Here is a 22,965-nt window from a genome sequence, read left to right on the forward strand (position 1 = left end):
ACAAGAGATAAATCGTGCTATCACTACTATCAGTTCTATCCCGGGCGCGCGAAAGGCGCCATCGGGCTCGCGGTCGCCTTGCACATTGCAAGGGATAAAGTGCGGACCATACGATCAGGCGTCTTGTCTCAGTACGGTGTACACCGATTATGCGGCCATTCGCTCGCACGCACCCTCGCGAAACAAAAGTTCGCCCGAAGCACCGTAAAGCGCGGCGTGCGACGACGATAACGGTTTCGACAGGCTTATCTCGGCCACCTCGGTTGTAAAGTGTGAAAGCCCGACAAAGACGGTCAGATGCTGCCTCTTTCCCCACGCGACGTTTGGTTTCCACCTCGAGGGGAAGAGGCTATTTTCCCAGGGAAAGTCTCTGCCAACCGGCACCCGTCCGTCTGCCGCGGGCAAAATAAAGCGATTGCGTCTGGCAGGCGACCGCGATTTCCATGTCAGAGGCCTTCGCAGACAAACATTTGCGTGCCGCACTCACGGAGCAAGAATATATAGTAGAGGAAACGCCCATTTCTGCCGGCGCGATCAAGCGATCAGATAATGTCAGAATGATAACTACAGCGACGTACGCAGCTCCGCAGCTGCGGCGGCGAACAATTTGACATCGGCACCTGGTTGAAAGTACTAAAAGCAATACTGTCGTTTGCAGGATTAGCCACAAGGCGTGAATCGCTATGCGCTCGAACTGCTGCGCGACGCGGGGATAGAATGCGCGTTTATCTCGGACTTAGCGCGCGCGCGCGGGCGTGCGTGCGTCATCGTCCTGTAACGTCGGTGATGCTGGTACTTTTCAGTGGACTGTCGCATGACCAACAAATTGGCCGGTGCACTTTAGTCGCTTCGAGCGCGTCGTATGCGAGATAAGGCGCGCGTTTAGATGTTTTACATTTTCTTGCGTTTATAGGTTTGTATTTTGGGCTTGCTGCTCACGCAAGATTGTTTACGCATTAAAATAAAATGCCCCTTTTATGCGCTCGTACCGGCCGGTTTAACTTTGAGAGAAAATGAATCGCGAAGGCGGGCTCTTCAGCCAATGGAAGCGCCGAAGAGCGCACGCACTTTCACTTCGGCTACGGAATATTTCGCCGGCCCGGTGAAATACCGACGCGATTCCGTGTCCGGGTTGGACTGGGCGGGCGCGAACAGAACGCTCTCCGGCCATGGCGATGACAGCGGACTTCCTTCGCTTCCCGCCAGATGCCGGAAACGTGACGTCCGCCAAGTGCTTGTGACGTTATCAGGATGCCCCAGGAAGTTCAGTTTCCCCTCCTATTTTATTCGTGCTCCGTGGCCGCACTACGGACCGTCTGCTAATCACCGCCGATAGTGTAGGTAGTGCACAGTAAGGTTTGGTCCCTGGGAGCCCAGGTGCCGAGAACGAAGCTGACAGCTTTCGCTGCGGAAGCAGCAGCCAAGCATGGGTCGCCGACACGCGTACACATTGTCAGCCGTGTCTAATGGACATGCCGCGGCACAGGTAAGTTGGCTCGGGCGGTCGCATCCTTTCAGGACATCCTTGTCTACGCTTAAAGATTTCTTCTTGGGATGAGAGAGAGAGAGAGAAACTTAAGTTTTTGCCTTAATAATGGCTAAAATTTAGCTCCAAAAGAACTTTCCACAAAACTGCATACCTCGCGAAAACGGAATCATGAACCACATCATACGGGACGCAGTGACGTTCCAAGAGCCCACACTCAACGCTTAGTTTGTCTGTTGTAACCGCGGCAAAGCTTGTCTTCAGTACACCCCAATTAGCTAGTGGCATTGCACGTGGTATTCCGATCGCGCCAGTAGTGCGAAAAAAAATCATCGGGGAACTTAGATCTTCTTGCGTGCTTTTTGAGGAAGGCATTGTTGCTCCTGTTCGCTATTTTTATCCAAAACGTCTTTAATGCTACTTTTGTGTTTGCTTATTTTTCTTTGCCATTGTTATTCCGACTTTGAGGGGCATTTATTTGACTTGTAAACATGAAACACTTCCCCCCACAGCTTCTCCAAAATCGGGGTTCTATGGGGATGGGGAGCGCAGGATATACTCAAGTGCCGTCACGTTATCCTGTCGCGTGAAATAACGTCAGCGCCCCAAGCATGTGGTCAACTTTTAAGTGCAGAAAAATTTAGGCGCTCGCCTTGTCCTAGCTCGCTCGCTCGACCGAAGAATTTTGAGTCCCGGGGTAACGCTGTAGTTCGTGGCGCACCCCTGAGAGAGAGAGAGAGACTTTATTATAAGTAACCCGGCTTCAGGGGGAGCACATGACAGGGTTCCGCCCTGACCTTAGTGTCCAAGGACACGGGACTGAACGATCGTCTTCAAGGTCCCGCGAGCGGAGCGCGAGGAGTGCTGGGGGCGCCGGTGAGGCGACCGGCCTCCTGCTCGGTCCGCCGCTGCGTACCCAGAGCCGTCGCCAGCAGCTGAGTTACCGCGGATTGCGATGCGAAGTCCTTAGCCATCAGTCCTAGAGTCACCCACTCGGGGATGGTCCGTGGACGTCCCCTGCGTTCATGTTCATCACATCCCCATAGCACGTGGGGTAAGTCCGCGATCACCACACCACACACACTGCACATGTTCGACGGATAGAGTCCAGGGCACACATGATGCGCCAAGGCTGGGGTGAGCACCGATCCCGTCTGGAGTTGGCGGAGATGTACTTCTTCTTCTCTAGTGAGACTACGATGTGGTCGGGCCATCTTTCGCCTTCGCGCCCTGTACCACTCGAGCACGTCACTGTACCCGGTGATAGGGCTGAAGTCGTTCTCGTGGTCGTCGCGGCTGGCAACCGCGTCCCCGTCCGTTGTCGAAGGTCCGTATGCCGTCGCGCGGTGTGCGAGCTCGCGCGCGATCGCTCGACCGAAGAATTTTGAGTCCCGGGGTAACGCTGTAGTTCGCGGCGCACCCCTGAGGCTTCGAAAGCCGAGCGGTTTATAGTTATAAGCGTTCGAAACTAGAGAAAAGCTGGCGCTTGTCATACATGTTCCCGTTGTTTAGCGCAAAGAAAACTGTGGCTGCATTTGAGGAAAAATGTACGTAATTAACCGGCAGCGCCCACGTTCCATTAGTTCAGGGCTCCCGTAGGGTTGGTTTTTACAATAGCAAACGCGAAATGTGGCAGTGAAAAACCGGCACGTGCGGGGAGAAAAGCACAAAGAGAACAAAACTACCGCTGGCGCAGTTTCAATCAGGGTGCGCGCGAGCACTGCGAAGGCGGGAACTTTGAATTGCATGGGGTAGTAGCAGTAAGCGGATAACGGTGGTACAGTCCGTTATGACGAATTACTGCTCTGCACTTCCCACAGCTTTCACATTGAGCGGAACGGCTTTAATTTTTTGGTTTCGCCACTTGCCACCTGCTGTTGAAACGTGGAGGTAACGCACTCGGCTCATACTGGACACCAGGGTAAAATCCCCATGCGAAACTAAAAAGTGGGTTTTACATTTTTTGGAAGCGGCCATCTGCTGTACCGCAGAACAACTTCGGCATTTCCCCCAATGGGGCACTCGAGACTGTTTCATTTAAAATGACAGTGTTGTTCTTGTTGGCCTCTTGAACGTTTTCTTTGGGACCAAAGTTGTTCAGAAGGATGTGCAGACTTATATTTGACTCTTCGTTAAATCAAAGGGAATGCCTGGAAGCATTTATTACGCACGAAATCTCTCCTCAGAAAGCCTGGATAAACGCAGCACCTGTATCGATTCCTCGTTGTGCCTTGCGAGTCGTGATCACCCATAGCATCGGTGCAGTGGCGAGTCGCAAACGATTGCCGCGCAATCTAAGAGGCTCAGCCTGTTAGCAGTGATGCGGGTAAGGTGAGTCTATATGCAAAGCGGTCCGCTATTCGATCCGCCTGTTTCCCGCCACCCGCTTTTATGTTCATTCATGGCTCCGCGATATGTATGCCTAACGGTTTTCAGTAATTCACATCGCGAAGATATTTTTTTTTGCTTTCCGTATGCGATTTTGAAAACGCAAGGGCAGCTTGCCGCTCCGGGCAGTGAAGCAGGCGGAAACGTCGGCACTACTCAAGTGTTATCTCGGGTCGTCTAGGTAGCTGGCGACCGCCCACACCGCGTCCCTCCAAATTTGCCACTGACTCGAATATAAAGCAGCCAAACAAGTGAAATGTTTCCGCGAGTTTTCGTGAGAGGTTTTTTCAGATTTCTAAAACATGAGCTGTTTGCGTCTCGCTCTCTTGTCGGGCCAGGACGAAGGAAAAGTACACAACGGATAATTCTGTTCTGGGACGCTGTCCTAACGCACCTGTAAGGGCCCCGGTCAGTAGAGAGAGACGCTTAATTCCCCTGTGAATGGTGAGGTGGTGTTTAGCGTGGTTTTATGTCCAATCTTTGCATGGGCCTCTGCAAGCTTCACAGAAACAACCACCTAACGCCTGCGGCTCATTCAACTTAGGGCGCGTGTGTGCGTACGACGTACATATACGTGCATATATTCGTAGCTTGGAATGCGATATACACGCCTGCAAGATGTGCAAGACACAGGTGACCTCACAGCAGCCCGCTGGCACGTTTCTGTGCCAGCAAGTGAATATCACACCTTTTACCTCTTCGTCTAGTTAAGCACCAAGCTGGGCCTCGATATATCGCGTACTTTCTCTTGTTCTCTCCCTACATCGCCACAAGCATTTCGTATTATCAAAAGCGACAGAATCCAGGGGTAGCCAGGGGTAGCCATTGTGTACAATGGCCCGCAGCGGAGCTGTGGTTGAAGCAGGGAAAGAATCGACCAGCAACATGTTGTAGTAGAGCGTGCAGGGAGACATTACTGTTTTAAAAAGGGATAATAACCCGAAGACGTTACTGGAAGACAAAAGAGCACGGGAGGACAATTACTCTAGGAGTGTGGACGTAGTGGCTGTGGCGGACAGTAGTGCTTTTACATGCAAAGCGTGTTTGTACCCGTACTGGCGGTAGTATATGGGGATGTCCAGGTGTGTCAATATAAACCAGATACAGCACATAGTGCGCAACCCGTAAAAGCGCGCAAATGCGAACAAAATGCCGATTTACTGCCTTCTGCATTGCTTGGGACAAACCATGAAATTGTTTATAAAGAGAAATGTTTGCCCGGTATTTAATTAAGATGTACACCGATACCCCTCCCTCCGCCCCCTCCGTTAAGTCCCAATGACTTAACCATGCCCGGAGTTCATGTACAAAACTAGACAGAATAAGCTTTGTGGCAAAACCAGCTTTCTCGCGAATGGTATGTAACTATGTGTCTAATATGGGTGTTGTTTAAGAGCTTGATACCACAATAGATCATTGAAACAGCTCTATTATTAAGGCGAGTTGAATTTCCTTTATCGGAATCACTTAGTTCAGCGAGAAGGTCTATACTTTTCACACTTCTTTTTTCTTTCAAACTGTGGGCACTCGTCGTAAATTGTCCGCTGCGAATTATCAATCATCAGTGAAGGGTGAAGCTGAAAACGACCTATAGCAATAAATAGCCATTATCGGCGGCCGCTTGTAGTGGAAGAACAGGAGAAGAGCGATCGAACTCCAGATGGAGTTTTGCAAAGGCGATCAACAAGGGAACTCGTAATATTATGGCGCTCGCCACTACGATAAAAGGGTAGCCGTAGAAACAGAGTGGAATTTTCCTAGACCTGCAGCAGCGCAATGCGAAACATCTACAGCTAAACAAAACGTCTCGTGTCGTTGTCACGTTCGCGTGCGGCGGCGCCGGGACCTGCTTCCCGCTGTCGCGGCAGTCATAAACTATTCGGGGATCGTTATAATCTTCAGCCCTTATCTCAACTGGCGCGAGCAACATCTAAGCGTTTCAGCTGATGAAAAGACGTTCAGTCGTGCGCCTCCGAGGAGGTAGCACCACAACCATAGTAACCAAAGTTTATGAGCTTAGCCCTTTTTCTAGAGACACACTCTTTTGCTCGCACTAGCACCTCTAAAAATCCGCCGCAGAGGCAGCTCAGGAATAAGGTATTGTTGGAACTTTCAATGGCGACGAAGGCGATGCGGACACCCAGCTCAACAGACGCATAGGAAGAAGACGAAAACGGCAAGGCGAGGCGACAAGATGGCTGTGCATTGAACGGTTCTCTGTACATACTGCAAACATATCTGCTTTTCATCCACGAAGGCCTCCTGCCTTGCCTCCCTGGACGTTTTTCCACATGGTGCCGAAACACGGGACGTCAAGCGACACGACGAAGTGAGCCATGGAGCACAAATCTACTTTTCTACCGCATTGCTCACCCTGAAGCGAGGAGGGGGCATCGAGGCAGATGAACCGGATGCAGATTGCTCAGAGAAGCCTTCGTGAGTTCAATCTGAAGCTAATCGCTGAATTGATGCCTACTCTTGAGGAAGCGAAAGACGTCGAGGCAGCTGTTTTGATGACGACGCTTCAGCGCAAGTACCAACCGACTTGCTGCTATCACGGAGAAGTTGGATGCCCTCGCTTGCGGAACCACAATTGACGGTCAACACAACGATGCCTTAGAGTCCGTTAAAGTGGCGTACATAATTATCCGCGGCCTTGAAAAGAGACTTTACTAACAATAAGCATATGCCCCTCACGACCAACATCTCGTAAAAGAAGAAAGAAGGTAACCATACGAAAGTATGAGTCGGGTCCTACAACCGAGAGTAAAGAGCTTGATGAAGAGACTGGAACCTACATGAAGCCGACGACTTCAACAAGATCGATGGGTATTCCAGTAAGCGGACATGGACCCCCGTAATTTACAAGCCTACCTGCATCAACAGCCCCACCGACACCGCGAGCCCCTATGAATTGCGACTCGGCTAAGACAGCGCTTGGGGTACGCCAAGCTACTGGGCATCCCTCCCTCATAATGTGAAGACACGACGATGCCTGAGGCGGCACATCAGGAGCAGAAAGCAGGTCGGGAAGGGCGCCAGCAATCTCCTTCGGCCAGATCAGCACGGAAAGAAAACATCCTTGATAGTGAGGTAGTTTTCGAAGTTGCCGCCAGGGAAACCTCAATACCTCAAGTTACTGAGTATACTCGTGCGTGTGAGTATCCAGCCGTGGGTCACACGGCAGACCCTATTCGAAAGGTCCTTCATGAAAGGGAAGACGGGGTACAAGGTAGTGATGGGCTAAGCAAAACCCTCGAGACAAAGTAAGCATACCACAACATTTACGACAACGACAAGCTTTCTTGATGACACAAGACAGCTTGCCTGAGGAAGACTATCCTGCTTCTATTCCACTTTCCAGGAGCTGGAGACGGTTGAACAAGGAGCATTTTCGTCTATGTTGTAATGCAGCTTCGCATTCCATTAAGCCGGCTGCAGTCAGGCGCAACGGTGGAAAACCTTCGTGGAGAAAGATTGCATTATTGGCCTGATGATAAACCCTAATTCCTTTGACATAGAGTATGGCCATGTTTAGGCGGCTTGCACGCCATCAATTATGAGTGAAATGTATGTCATACCCATATGGTTTACCAAGGGACTGGTGTTACCTACGCTGGACCGCTCTGTGACTCCGTGCGGGACAAATACGCGTGCATATTTTATGCAGAACGTCCGCATAACGCGCTCAATCTGACAAGAAACGTTTTAAGTAGTACCACTAGGTGGATGGAAATGGCGCATCGACGCTATAAAAAGATACCGTCATCATTGTCATCCTTGTCATTAACCACTGTCCCTCGTGGCTCGAGCTTTCGCTGCAGGCATGTGGGAAACTGAAACGGAGGGGGTTGCGCTGTGACATGCTGCCGTTTTATTGCGGCTTTAGCAAAGGAAATTCTTTTTATATGCTGTCCTCACCACACTTTCACCACTATATTTTTTGTCCTCACCACACTATCAGCAAAGATTTTAAGATGCCGTCGTCGCCAGGTTGGGGCTCAAGAAATAAAGGACCAGCTAAGAACAGGAGGAAACCAACTCATCGTCAATGTCTGCTCATCACTCGCACTGAACATGTGAGCATGTTGTTAGAAGGTCCGGCATCGTTCGTGAAACACTTTTGCTGACGCCGAAGCAGGAGCACCTGGATGTAGTCGTCCTTCAAATGTTTTATTTATCCTGAAGGTGCGTCGCCCTGACCCAGGTCAATCTACACGTGCGCCTCACGTGCGTGGCCTCGACGGGCTGCCCCGGCGTCGGCTATAAAAAAAGCGGCGACGCGCCGACGCACTATCGCCCGGGCGGGTTCCTGGATGCGCGAGTGAATCAGCTAGCCGCTTATCTCGCTCTAGCTGACGCAGGGCATGGAATATAGCCACGACCTGACAGGATGCCGCTACCACAAGGAACTCGTGCCTTTCCCGGCGAGCAATGAATGCGTGCCGTTATCCGAAAGAGTATGAAAGCGATTTCATTTGTGCACTCGCTCGGCGAACTGCTCTCGTGACCTGCACGTTCTGACAGTCAGCGCGAAACATTGTTTGCATGGGAAGGAACGTTTAAATTTATTTTCTGCGGTTCTGTTCTATGAGTTGTTATACACAGCTTGCGTGTGACGTCACTACAGTCCCCTTGTGGAGTACTACGCTCAGCTTTTTCCCTACTGCTCCAGATGATAGCGGCGAAAAAATTCACAGCCTTCCAGCGTGATAGCAGTGCACCAACAGCCACAGTGACGCCAGCCGAAACTACGTATAGCTACCTACTCATGCAACTCGCCAAGCATTCTATGCTTGAGATGGATTCGTAATTATGAGGCGTAAAAATAGCGAGTTTTGGCTGACTGTTTATCACCGTCCGTTCCGCTCCGAAAGCAAGCAGGAGCACCATTGCCCATGCGTGGCGCGCTTTGCCGCGAACGGCATTGGTTACGTTTGCGCTGAGCGTGCCGCTGATGCCATAGCGGACCTTCGGAAACGGTTGGCTAAAACACGCTATTTTGACGCCTCAGACTTACGAATTCGTCTGGAGCATGGAATGCTTGGCGAGTTGTATGAGTAGGTAGCTATACGTAGCTAAGGCGACGTATAGGCGACGCACCGACGCCTATACGTCGGTGCGCACCGACGCCGACGCCTCTACGCACCGACGCCAGGCGACGCACCAGAGATAGAAAGGTGTTGTTCGAGGGAAGAATTATTATCCAAAGATTTGCCACCGTGCATGCAGAGCTTTTAATGCCACTTCAGAACATCACGTAACATTCATACAATGAGAAAGTCCTCACTTGCTCGGCAAATTTATCTTGCACAGTTAGCACTAAGGTTAAAACCTTGCTTTAAGTTTTGTAAGATGTTTAGGATGCTCTCTTGCAGTTCTCCCTTCCAGAAAGTCTGTAGCCTTCCCCCGCAATTCTGTAGACAGCCACGTTTTGAAGAATAATTGAACAAATACCAGAGATGTCCATACGACGTTATCTATGCAAGTTAATATTCATAGTGAAGGCGTGTGTATGCACGAAACAGCTTTTAAAGCGCCGTTATGTTACACCCCGGCAGGGTGCGGGCAATGCCCGAAAAATCTGGAGCGAAGATTATAAAATCACCCTCGACATCTTGGTTCTAGGAAAGGATGATGTTTCGTGTTCGATACAGCTTCGTCTTCGTGTTCGGCGGCTTCGTCTTCAATTGTAATGTTTTAGACGAAGCTCTATAGCCTTGGCTTGCAGGTAAATACGACATTTTGCCTCGCAACACAACTCAATGCTTTCACGCTACGTTCTTTTAAATGAAAACTTCTGTGTCACGTACAGTCACGGGAGAAACTATCCCCACAGTGATGCAGTCAGGGCGTTTTATTGTCACCCGCAATGCAGCGGGATCGATATTTGGTGATGTCCAATTTCTTGTGCCACAAGCAGAAATACCAAATAGCCCGCGTTAAGCATATTGCGACGAAATAATAACTCACTAGAGCTAGCCAAGTTTTAACCTGAACCAAACGTTTTGCCATTGCCTCATGTAGGGTCGTTCGGTGCAACATATTGCGCTGTGATAAACGTAATGTACCGTTATTTCTCATTAGGCACGACGCCTAACAATGGGCTGGTTCGCGATCTGAAGCACTTTTTTTGACACAACGACATTTAACTTCGGCGAAGAAAATGAGGGAAGCTCCCACTAAGGCGTAAGACTTGGAGGTAGCGAAGCTGCACTCAGTCTTTACGACCATCGCGACGGTTTAAGTCCACGATTGCAGCCGATTTGCGTCTTCCTCGCTGTTGCAACGACTCTTACTCCATCATTGTTGCTATAAGTCTGAGCTTCCTCGATTTTTTTGGAAGTGATAACGAATGGACACCACCTTGGAGGTGAGTACGTTATGACGTGTGTTTTGTTCTGAGCAATTGTTGCCACGATTACGGCGAATTGTGGAGTTTTCTTGTTGTTTTGGTCTACCTCCCTAATTTGGTATGCTTGGGTTGACAAACGTGCACCGGGGTCTCTGCGCGGTCGGCGCGAGGCATGCACACACGAGCGCTCGGCATTTTGTTCGTTTTTTTAACTGCGGACACCAACCAAACTCTAACAATTTGCTAAATAGCTTCGCCGTTAAAATGCGTGCACATAAAAAAACTACGACAAAACGCATTAATTATTGGTTCCCAAGCACCCAAGCGTTTCCAAAGACCGTTTACGGCGAGCAGTTGGGCTGAGGCCGCTGAGCTTCAACAGGTGACGCTAGCGCCATACTAGCCATGACTGGCTTTTAGCACAGGGAGGTTTCGGTTTCCACCGTAGACTGCCATGGTGCTCAGCCGAGTGAGCAGTCAGAAAATGTAGAAGTCACGGGGGAAAACTTGCGCCGTAGTCGGATGTACCAGCTGCGCTCGGGACATCAAGGTATATGATGCATCACCATGTGAGTCTCACTGGCCGCAAATTCACAAGACGACCCGCCGCGGTGGCTCAGTGGCTAAGGTGTTGCGCTCCTGAGCACGAGGTCGCGGGTTCGATTCCCGGCCGCGGCGGCCGCTTTTCTGATGGAAGCGAAAAGCAAAAACGCCCGTGTGTACGAGATTTCGGCGCACGTTAAAGATCCCCAGGTGGTCAAAATTAATCCGGAGCCCTCCACTACGGCACGCCTCATCGCCTGCGTTGCGTCGGCGCGTTAAACCCTACAATCAATCGAATTCACAAGACCATCCGTGTGTGCGGCCTTTCGCAATGCGCCGCTTTCCGCACAGTGAGCGTGACACGGAGGCCAGGTGTCGCTGGATCGCCGTTCTCCAACTAAAGAATGTTGTCCCAGGAACATTGGCAAGGGTAACTTGTTTTGACAGTAACGGAAGGCTGCTGGAACGCGCAGTGCAGTCCACACCAATCTGCCTCGGCACGCTTGTTTTAAAGCATGCCTCATGTTGTGCTTACGCGTTGCGTGCGGGTCGTAGCGATGAAACGAGTCAATCTGGCTGTTTAAGCTAGCCGATCGGAACACTGACTCCCAGATTCTTTTCTACTTTTCGCCAGCGGATACAGCTTTGCCACTGCGTATAGATTATCTGGTTTTGCATTACTTAACGTGCACCACACGTCTTTCATCGCACCGCTGGCGTCCCCGGAGACCCCAGTTCGGCGCTGTCGTTAACACATCCTTCCTACTAGCGCAGAAACGCGGCTTCATAAGCATTACATGTGTTTCGTCGCACTGCAGGCTTGTATTATGCACGTTCGCGCTACCAATGCTAGCAGAGCTAAGCCGTAGCGGCAGTTACTTTTCGGCAGAGTCTGCTGCTTCTACGTTACTTCCGACTTTGTTAATAAACCGTGTGCCCACAAATCTGCTCATGGTCATGAGATGCAATTCTGGCAACCAGAGGCTAAAAGCCGTTTCATTTATATCAGGGGTCGGTAACCTTTTCAGGAGGAAGGCTGAGTTGCATGAAGCCTACCTATTATCTGTCGCAATGAAGCGCACGAAAATAAAAATATTTTGAAAACTAATAGGTCGCAGTTCTACCAATTTTCGCGGTTTTATGCATGCCTAAAAAGACAAACCAGAGAATTGAGGACGAACCGACGCAATCAACGTGTATTCCGATCCATCGCTCTCACGTGATTAGCTGTATGGATTTAGGCATTTCATTCCTGCGAGAAAACCCAAGGTTGGAGAAACGGAAAAAGTGCGTAAGGATTTTACGCAATATAGACAGTTATCAAAATTTCTTAACTTTTTTCGTGCCGTGGGATTTGTTTGGTCGTACAACTTGTGCCAGCTGTTTCAGTGTAGCTCAAGCGACGCAGTTTCCGTTTATTCAAGCGTAGGTGCGAGCTTTTGGTAACACGCGCCCTAGCATTCAGTTCAACATTCAACATGTCACCCTCCTGTCTCTCGTCCTTCAGACACGCAGTAATTGCTTTTTTACAAAAAAAAAAAATTACCAGCTAATCAGCTACCAAGCCTTTTTACAGGCACAATGCAAGGCTTTTTTCGCGTCAAGCAATGCCTTTCTGCTATCAGCCGGTATTTACTCTGGAAAAGATTCAGATGGCTGTTGTAAACGTGTTTCTGTGAAGTTAACCACGTTTCAACGTAAGCAATAAAGTAACGTAGTGTTGTCCCTCAGCTTTTCATTGTGGGAGTGAAAGAGGGTGGCCCTCCTCCACCCCCCACGCCCCTCCCTTCCGCTCCCCCCCCCCCCCCCCCTTCCTCAAATTCGTCTTTCGCTCGTGCACGACGCCGTTTCTTCATCAACTGCCAAAGGCGAGCGCCGCGGCATCCTTAGACCGGCTGCCCACGTGGTATTTGCAGGAGCATTTAGCTACAATATATTCCTCGATGAGTCAAGCTGCACGCAGGCAACAACACTGCATGAAAAATTTGCACGGAGGAACGGACTCGCACTTCCAGCTCGACTTCTAGCTTAACGTATTGAGCGTCGTCTACGATTTGCAATTACTGAGTACGGGCGTAAATCATACACATGGATTGCCTCGAAAACGCCGCCTCCACTCCCAAGATGTACCAATCTGTCAAAGTCATTGTGGTTATATGCGTTTTGCAAGCCGCACCGCAGCAGAACGACCGCAAACCATGTACAAGTACGCCACACTGACAGCCACCGGCCTTCCAGTGACGAGTGCTTTGCCATGGGCGGCGCTGGTCGCTGAAGCCATGGTGGTGGCATACACGGGCCGTCCGGTCCCTATAGCTGAACCCTAACATCAGAAATGCCATCAGAGTTCCGGCTTCACTGGACGTCTCTCTTTACTCAGTGGGAGGGCTCGAATTTTTTTCTGCAACTACAAAGTCCCTGAAAACTCTGTATATCTTTCCTTTGTAGCTGTATGGGTACATTTCACGAAGATGTGAAGGTTTGTAAAAGCCTCTGCTTATTTATTTATTGTTACATTGGCCTAAACGTGGTGCTTGTTTGAGATTCTATGTTCTATAATGGGATGTATGACTTCAAACTTCCTCACTGCGTACGTACGTGTCATAGTTACGAATGACTCCTCACCTACCGAAGAAGGCACTGCTCTAACTGACCAACACGACGGGGTGGAATGATTAGTGGCATCTACCCATACGGTGGCGGGCTGCACCGCTCCTCAATAACGTTGGAAAATTCAGAGGGGCGTAAGTGTGATCGAGGTGCTCCTGCTAGACAGTGACGGATGGCTCTGGTGTAGGATGTGACGCCGCATTATTGTGTCTTTGCGGAGGCCGATTGTGTTCCCTATCGTTAAAAAGGTGCCTGTGCTTTAGCGCAATGACATTATCCCCCTCCTCATCAGAGTCGATGCCCACAACTACGTTAGCAGTGAATTGTGGGGCTGCCATGTGTTTATGGATTCACATTTAATCGAGACGACACCATCGACACCACGGTCACATCTTTTGTGGTCCAAGGTGTTCACAAGCAAAAGTAAAAGCCCAATGCGCGCCCGCCATTGATATTCGCGGTCTCAATAAGTAACGGAGCGAAGCCTGAACTGTCCACCACTTTGCGTATCACAGTACTGTCCTAACAAAACACTTTCAACGGCAGCATTTGCTTTCGATAACAATCCCCCACGCAATTAGGCGCTCCGCGAAGTTTGTATGTGTCGCGCCACGAAAGATCCGGCTGTGAAGCGAGCTCAACTGTGGAGAGATCAAAGGTGCAGATAGAGGGATAGCCTTCCTCGTTGTCACGAGTGGCCGTTCGGACTGAAGTGTTTGCCTTGATACTAAAAAGGTTACCGGTGTTTCCCGTCCGGGGCAGCCCAAACGTGTACATAGGAGCCTAAAGTCCAGACCTGTATATAAACAATAGCAAAGGTCATTAGTGATCAGTTTGACATGATTGTGTGACAGCGTGGGATGGCAATCGTTTTGTTTCTGCATGCAATCGCTCGTTGACTAACTCCGCAAGGGCGTCTGTTTCTAGCAGCATTCGCTTGTCAACTGCCACGAGGAAACTGCCGTGAAATATCGCCACTTATGACACTGCGTGGGATTTTTTTGTGGCGTTGGCGTGTAAAAGCTTTATCACATTATCTTCGATTGTGTATTTGTCAGCTTGCGAAAGTTGTTGGTTCTGCAACTTGCGAAAATATCGAATGGAAGCATGGGTAACAAGCCTTAGTGCAAGCCATAGAAGGAAACCACCACAATAGATTTCGCTCCTTTCGTACATATTTTTTTATTTTCTGTGAGTAGCGTTGCAGACTGTGTTTTTATAATAACGGCAGACAACTCTTTAGTGGTACTTTAATAAGTTATGCTGTTTTGCAGGCGCATAGTATTTTATTTTTTGAACAGGTACTCGGATGTGCCCTCAGTAAGACAGTTTACGTAGTTGGTAACAGGCACGCAAAAAACAAGAAAGGAACCAATATTCAGAAAATAAATATTCCAAGTGAGGTAAACTAAAGCGATATCAACTGTTGAACACCTAAATGCAGTGCAAGGAATTAGACGAACAAAACCATTATTTTGTTTAATTTTAACAGGTGTTGAACTTTTTTATGTTGAAATCGGTTAAAATTGTGCCTTAAGATTCTAATAATGCGCACGGTTTGGATGCCGATGCATACATACATGAACAACATATGATATGCTTAACTTCGCGGGAATGATCGGAATGTGGAAATGTAAAAGTGGGTGAGGGAAAAAATTCTTCACGTAAAAGCTCGTAGTGATAAACGCCCGGCAGCGCGACATCCCTTGCCTTCCGCGAGGTACTCTGGTTCAGTGGAAAGACTATTTCTCGGTGACGGACTACACCGACCCACAGCTCATCACAACATTGCGGGTGCTCGGACATTTATTGTCCCACTATGGCCCCAAGCCTTTTTACGCGCGGCAGATTTTGCCCTAATGAGACCGTATATTTGGCCTCGCTCTTTGGCGTCTTTTTTGAATAGCTGATTTCTTCTCACAGGACCAAACCGCTGAAATATATTCAGACTAAAAATAACTGTGCGACCAAGCTTCCAAACTTCTAGAGTCGTTTGCACGGCTTTGTACTTTGTACCTGTTTTATCAAAGCGTCAATTCCTAACACCGAAAAGCTGTGTTGTGGTAATTATAACTTCGCGTTGTATTCAAATACCCACCAAATCGACAACGTTCACTGCCTTCTGGCCAATCGCTCCACCAAGATATTCCAAACTTCGCGCTCAAGTATCACTTAAGCTGGTACTGAGGCCATGGCCGGTACTGTGCGGTAGAAAGTGCCTATCCATGCCCTTGTTAAAATATCAACAACCAGCATCTCTCGGTAACTTAAACTTTGTAAATGCAACGCACTGAATGCAGAGAGCTGAGACCAACGCCCGGAAATCGGTCTGCTTAGATATTGGAAAGTGCAGGCGAAAGCATAGGCTCTTCAAGAATTGTATTGCAATAGTCGGTGCTGCTCGAAAGGTACAGTTGCTAAAAGGTGCGTTCCAGTTAGATGGGTTTGCAGTCATTAAACAGCTACGCTGAGATTTTGTATACAAATAAGGATCAGATTACATGTCAACTAAAAGAAGCTCTCTACATTACCAAAGGAAATAAAGCACGTGTAGGACGGAAGCGTGGATTTTCAAAAGAATTTTTCGTACAAAATGCTCACTTGTGTACGCAAGCCACACCCCCGACTGTTCGCCTGGTTGCTCGTGTGAACAACCGTAAGCACGATAAAAATGAACAAAGAAAAAAATACGCATTTGCTGACGAGGTATCCTGCGCACGCCAACATTTAAGGATTCTATTTCACTATCGGGCTAACGCATGGACGGTGGCTGACACATTTAGCGCTTCTTCTATCAGCATGAAAGGCGCTCGTTATCACCTACACTAATCAGAATGCCCAAATATCTCAGTTTTTCCAACGCGCGAAGACGACCAACCAGGGAAACAGGGCGTGATTAGGGAAACAGCGGGGAACAGGAAAACCAGGGAAACAGCGGCTTTAGAGAGGGCTGGTGTACATAAGGGTGCTTGAATACACCAGCCTCTGTGACCCAGGTGTGCGCACCCACAAGGCAGATGAGCCTGATGGCTCGTTGAGCGAAAAATCTGGCGTGCTGCGTTTGTAGCTGCAAAGTCGCTCCTAAACCTGAGATTACCTGCGCGCTTTGCACATAACCGCCGAAGTGTATTAGACAACACTTTCGGAAATTTTCCTGACAATATGCCAAACAGGGTGCAGGTTTGTATGAGGTGGCATTCCGTATTGGGTCTTCAACCACAACAAACGAGATATGCAACACAATGCGCAACTTTCAAGTCTACAAATTTGAAAGTTCCGCATTGTGCTGCGTACCTCATATGCTGCTGCACCTATTCGCTCCAGCAACCGTTTAGTCATGCGTAACGTTACGCTCTGAGATCTGAGAACGTGACATGACATGAGTGACATGAGTTTTACAGGCACTGCGTTAGGCCAAACGTTGGGAAACCTTCTGTTAGGCCAAACAAGTTCTATTGCACATAACCGCAGAGATGTCTCGGCCAACGCATATTCCTGGAGTTTGCATTTGGTAGGAATTTTAGCAATCGCCCTGTGCTAAAAAAATCCGCCGAGCAGCTAATCCTCCTTTACCCTGCGGCGCAGCAGTCAGCACCGGCCTGGGCTGCACGGCACGGTATTACGTACCGTCACGTTCCGCTGGGGTGTCTGAACGATCGGCACCGTCCGTGGCAGCAACGTAGGCTAAAGGTCGCACCCACGCCATCAAGTGCGCCGCTGATACCTCTGATTCCAACTTAAACATTACTCGTTGCTCAAACCCTAAGGAGCACTGAGGGGCCTTTATTCGGACATTTATGCTTTAGCATCGCAACCTGTGAGAAGTGCTTAGGTGTCCTAGAATAATTTCGTACCAGGAAACAAGCGTGACTTGTGACAGACTGCAGAAAGCAGACTGCCTGAAAGCAGACTGCCTGACTGAAAGCAGACTGCCAGAAGCAGACTGCCTGACTGAAGTGCCTGAAAGCAGACTGACTGAAAGCAGACAGAAAGCAGACTGCCTTCAATTCAAAGCGATGATTTTTACCTGTCGGACTTTCTATCTTTAGAGATTAAATACCCTGCCCTGCCTCGGGGATTGTGACAGCAGGGCGCTTACACAGTCATAGTGCAAAACTGCGGGGACGCAAGAACCACACAAAGAAAGGAAAAAGGCATAATAAGCAAAGGATATTGCATATGCATGCAGCAGAATACAAGAAGCGTTCCTTGGGCAGACCCACCGACCTCCTTCGGTGGATATGGCCGGGGATCCCACCACCACTCCCTTCTTTGGCTCCCTCGCAAAACGGGAGGAGAACATACCCGTCATATACGTTTTATGACATAAGACATACTATCGCAACTACAAAAAAGCAGGACGACGTTGTTACGCAAATCAATTCCGACAGCCAATGGCTGTTGCAAAAGAAATATTCAAAACATATATGGGCTGCAAGAGTAATCTGTAGTTTGGTTTAATTGGTTTCCACGGAACAGGCAGTATGTATTGGAGTGAAAAATACGTTTCATAACTGCCTCTAACATTTTACTATGTGGTACCAAGCTAAAATTACACTGAAAGATTCTTCTTTTTAATGAAAGTTTTTCCCAAGTTCCTCAATATTTATACAAGTGCAGTTATCTCCACTTGTAGCATTCCTGTACAGACTAATCTATTTTGCTCTGTATTTTTCGTTCCATTTTATTAAATTCACTTACTACAGGTCCATTCCAACTACAATTTTCTCGCAATAGGCTTAGGCTAGGGCAGGTAAGCGCGCTCTTTAACTTTTGGAGTGTAAACTGCGCAATTCGCTGAATTAAATCCTTGTTTGCCGCAGTTTTTGCAACCATTAATAAGAGCGTTCCAGGAACGATGATATGATAAAATAATGCCTATGAATTTGTGAGTCATTTTCGATCTTTTTCTAGGCGTAAATGGTTTTTATTCAACCTCTAAAGAACCAGATCAGGCGCATTGAGCGTGAGTGAACGAGTGGTGGGTGAAACGAGCATTTCAAAGAGGCGTATTTTTCGGCGCAACACCCTCTAGAAGCTATTTGCTGGCCATTTTTGTTAGACACCGCTATCCTCCTCCTACGTCGGTGTCGTCACACCTGGCGTCACCAGATTGCTCCAGGAGGATGGTGAGAAGAAACAGCTGCTGGAAATGCACTAGTTATTAGAGCACTGCACGGGCCTGATTTTAAGGCCCGAGCCCGGCCCGAGCCCGCTTCGCGAAGCCTGAGCCGGACCCGGGCCCGTAACACCTAGCCCGAGCCCGGTCCGGGCCCGGGCATTCATAAGTGAGCCTGGCCCGAGCCCGGCCCGGGCCCGCCATCTCAAGCCCGGGCCCGGCGCGGCCCGGTAATTTATTTTTTGGCCTAGGGAGGGCCCGCGCGTGTGTGACCAGGCCCGGTCTTTGACGCTAAATAAAGTTTGTTTATTATATTCTGGGCGATCAGGCGGAGCATCTAGTCTTACAAGCACATCATGAAGCGAAACGCAAAAAATAAGGGTTTAAGAGTGCACGTAGTTTAGCTTGCACCGTGTGCAGTTCACGCCACATCGGCGTAATAATGGCCCGTATTCTTACACGAGAGACATCATCACCCTTGATGACCAGACTCTTGGCAACTTCACGTGGTTGTCTCGGCCACAAGTTGGTATTGCTGACATTTTTCGATCCGCATTCGAACCAACGAGTATGTACGCGCGTTGAAGTACTTCACATGCAGTGGTCGTTAAGCGGTGGTGTTTCTCTGGCATACGTGTCTGATTCCCGGCCACCACAGCCGCATTTTGATTGGTGCGATATCTAAAACACACGTGTACATACATAAACATAGGTGCACAACTCCAGAATGTCTGAATTAAGTCCTTCCCCTCTTGGGCAATTCCTTGTAATCGTATCTTTGGTATGTTATACAACAAAATAGAAAATCTTCATGCTGTACAAGAAATGTCATTAATATTGCAGTATAGTGACCACCAGACCTAGCAAAACACGTTTTTAAAATAATATGTACAACTAACAGCAAAAAGCGCGCAAAAATAAACTAAGAATATTCATTTTGATGCTCTTTTCTACACTTCGCGTCGGACCTATTAACGGCCGTGCCTATGAATTCAAGCCCGAGTCCGACCCGGGCCCACGGCGTCGAGCCCGAGCCCGGCCCGGGCCCGCCCATAACTGACTTCGGGCGGCCCGGCCCGGCCCGCGGGTCGGGTCGGGCCCGGGCTTTCGGGCCGGCCCGGGCCCGTGCAGTGCTCTACTAGTTATACGGAAATAAGTACATATGCACTGGAGGACAACATTGAACCCATCAGATGCAAAAGAAACTTTTAACATGGGACCCGCCGCGGTGTCTCAGTGGCTAAGGCGTTGCGCTACTGAGCACGAGGTCGCGGGTTCGATTCCCGGGCGCGGTGGCCGCTTTTCTGATGGAGGCGAAAAGCAAAAACGCTCGTGTGTACGAGATTTCGGCGCACGTTAAAGATCCCCAGGTGGTCAAAATTAATCCGGAGCCCTCCACTACGGCGCGCCTCATCGCCTGCGTTGCGTCGGCGCGTTAAACCCCACAATCAATCAACTTTTAACATGGGAGTGACTATAAAACTTTTCACACTCTCCTGTCTGCCCTGGGCGCCGCACCATCACACATAATTTAACGGTGTTTATAGGTTATAGTGTTTATGTCATCGCAGTTCCTCCGGCGTTCACACGTACCTTTTTTGCCAAGGAAATCAAGATCTAACAATTTGTTTTATCTTATTCCTTTCGCCATTGGGTGACACGGGGTTTGTCGTCGTAAATATGCAACTGGTGGCACGCAATGTAGCCGAAGTTTCTAAACCTTCTTATCAACTGTCGACACATGTGTTGCTGAAAGGTTTCAAGCACGTAAATACCATCTTTATTAGTCCAGTTATCTGCTATCCTGGGCAATGTGGTCAAGAGTGGTAGGGCTGACGATATCCTCAGTCGCAGCAATATATTTAATCGAATCAATCTGTTTAGCTTATCAAACCCCTGAGGAAGACGAAAGCAGTACACGTGTAAACGGGGTTGACGATACTGTCGACACAGTCTTGATCGCGCCTTCAAGGAGGAGCGAGATCGTTTATTAGCGCTAGAGGCGCGTGAGTTTATTACACTGTTTTTCGCGAGTTTCAGACAATTGAAACAAAAGTGCGCGGGTTACAGAGTGTTATTCGCACATCGTAGTCAATCTTGGCTGTCTATTCTGTTCGCAGGCTGCCGGCCCGGGCACGGCTCCTGGGATAAAGTTTCCGCCCTCCGTGGTGGTCCTCGACTGCCGGTCGCTAGAACAGCGGCAGCAACAGCACGGCGGGGACGAGACCGCGCTGCTGAAGGAGTTGTCCGAGGACGGATACACGCCACGCGACCGCATGGTCGGCTGGTCGTGCATGTTCCTGGCCGCAAGCTTCTTTTTGATCAGCGCTGGAGGCGCCATGCTAGCGCTGTCGTCCATACTTGAGAGCGAACGACACTCGCTTACCGCCCACTATTACATCAACACCTCGGTGCTGGGCGGTGCCTTGCTTGTACTCGGAGAATGCTTTATACTGTTGGCCATCTTCAAGGGAATTTGGCACGGGCACCTATGACGAACTCACTCGCAAAAAACGAACTCAGTGCTCGGCCCGAAGGCGGCCAATTTTTGTGTGCTGCGTTCCGACATTTGTGGTACTGGGAAGAGCGGAACAGAATCTGTGACGGCGCTCGTGTTTTCACACTCCTGGGACGAAAATTGAATTTAACACCACTGTTGGGCATTCGTGACAGATGCTGTGAATATACAGCCGTTGCATGAGTAAAATAACGGCGATAAAGTGACATGTGATACGCAAGCGATGATGTTACCACACACAGGAAGAGGAGCCTTGAAACGCGAAAAAAGGTGCCGAGTAACACAAATCGACCAATATCTGATACTTTTGACTGCCAATGACGTCAAAATATCCACCCGCTGTAGCGTATTTGGCCACATGCACGAAAATCACTTTTAGGTAAGGGTATTAAAACGTTGTGCAACGCTTGAAACCCCCTACCCCGTTATTCCATGCCCTTCCAACAACAGTAACTATGTGAGCACTGTGGTGATCCCTCAAAAGTTTGTCTTCTCACCATGAACGCATTAGACTAGGCGTACACCACTTACGGGTATTTTGTACCCTGAATTTATATGATTTAAGAGGTGGAGCACGACTGCAGAGGTGGAAGTGGGGAGAGCAGACAACGACACAAATCTCAAATCGTGCACTCATCCTCCAACAACTCAACAACCACTTGTGCCGTGATCAATTAGCCGCATGTTAAAGTGAAATCCCTAATCTTCCCATCTAGAAGCATCACTAATACAAGTGCTTGCAGCTGCCGCGAATGCTAAGTGTGCGGATTGCAATTTGTATTTTTGTTACTTTGTACAGTACGTGAACTTTTCACTTACGTTGTATTGTGTATTTGGTCGCCAAAAGCGAAAGGGCTTACAACATCAGCTTGCATGTGTATGCTCATCCTGATGGCAGATTTGTTTTCTCTAAAGGTCTGACAGAAAGTGCCTAGAGGAAAATACAATTCATGGTGTCCATTTTTTGTGGCCGAGTGTCATTACTCTTGCCCTTTGGGTGTTTTGAAAACAGCTGTCTATGCGGAAGCGCGAAGTTCGTTTTAGCACTCCTGCTGGCGCAGCAAATGAAGTTCTACTATACGTTTCATACTAATATATGCTAACAAGAAAACTGTCAGCCAAGGGCCATGCCACCATGAGGCAGCCATACTGGCAATGCTCTATTGTTAACATGGCTTGCGAGAAGGCTTCCTGTGGCTCCTGGCGACAAAAACAAGAATGGCAGCATTTTTTCTTCATCTTGCATGAAGTGGTAAAGCATTTCTGACGAACAAATCAAACGAATAAACAAACAAAACTTTCATGTTGATGAAATTTTTGAAGTACTCCTTAAAAACCATATTACGGTTTTTTCGACCAGAGGAAACTTCCGATCTTGTTCATGAGCCATGAAAGTAAAAATTGAGCACTCCTCTGGTGTTCCGACTCCATGCTCGCTGAAGCGCGCCGCGCAAATCAAAATCTCCAGATTTTCCTTTAGGGCATATTTGCGTAAAACACTGTGGATTCTTCAGAGCACGGAGTGGTTGAAGCTATGCTTCTTGAAAAGTACTCAGCGGTTTCTAGTGTCACTCGATAAGGTTACAAAGTATCGACATTCTTTTCTCCTATTGTTCCGTGCCACCGCCGTGATTGGCCATTTCGCCTCACGTGACATTTGTTTAAACTGCGACGGTGTAGGGGCACCGCCGTTTTGTTGTTTATGGGTTTTGTGTCGGTCAAATGTGGTAGTCTCAACTTGTCCTGGCTGCCTTGCGAATGCACGCGACTGGCGTCGTTCCAAACACGAATCAAAGATAACACGCTTCGCATCATTTCTGCTGTAGGAGTGTGTCCGGAGATGCCGTGTTGCTGTGTCTTCGGCCGTTCTGTTTGCAAAGGACCTCGTCAGAGTTAGTGGTGAGGCCGCAGAAAGGGCAATCTACCAACACTGATAAACACCAATA

The 22,965-nt window shown here is 48.9% G+C and overlaps 1 protein-coding gene across 1 annotated transcript; it reads left to right on the forward strand.

Annotated features, from left to right (window-relative positions):
- The first annotated feature begins 988 nt into the window (after positions 1 to 988).
- Positions 989 to 22,490, forward strand: LOC144168969 (uncharacterized). The gene is made up of 2 exons (XM_077697973.1): positions 989 to 1,486; positions 20,622 to 22,490. Exons 1-2 carry the CDS (start codon positions 1,427 to 1,429, stop codon positions 20,994 to 20,996), a joined length of 435 nt encoding a protein of 144 aa, XP_077554099.1. The 5' UTR covers positions 989 to 1,426; the 3' UTR covers positions 20,997 to 22,490.
- Positions 22,491 to 22,965: the final 475 nt, after the last annotated feature.

This window comes from Haemaphysalis longicornis, unplaced genomic scaffold (assembly GCF_048455015.1).
Source record: "Haemaphysalis longicornis isolate Haplotype H1 unplaced genomic scaffold, Haemaphysalis longicornis Haplotype H1 scaffold_2, whole genome shotgun sequence".
Taxonomy (NCBI): Eukaryota; Metazoa; Arthropoda; class Arachnida; order Ixodida; family Ixodidae; genus Haemaphysalis; species Haemaphysalis longicornis.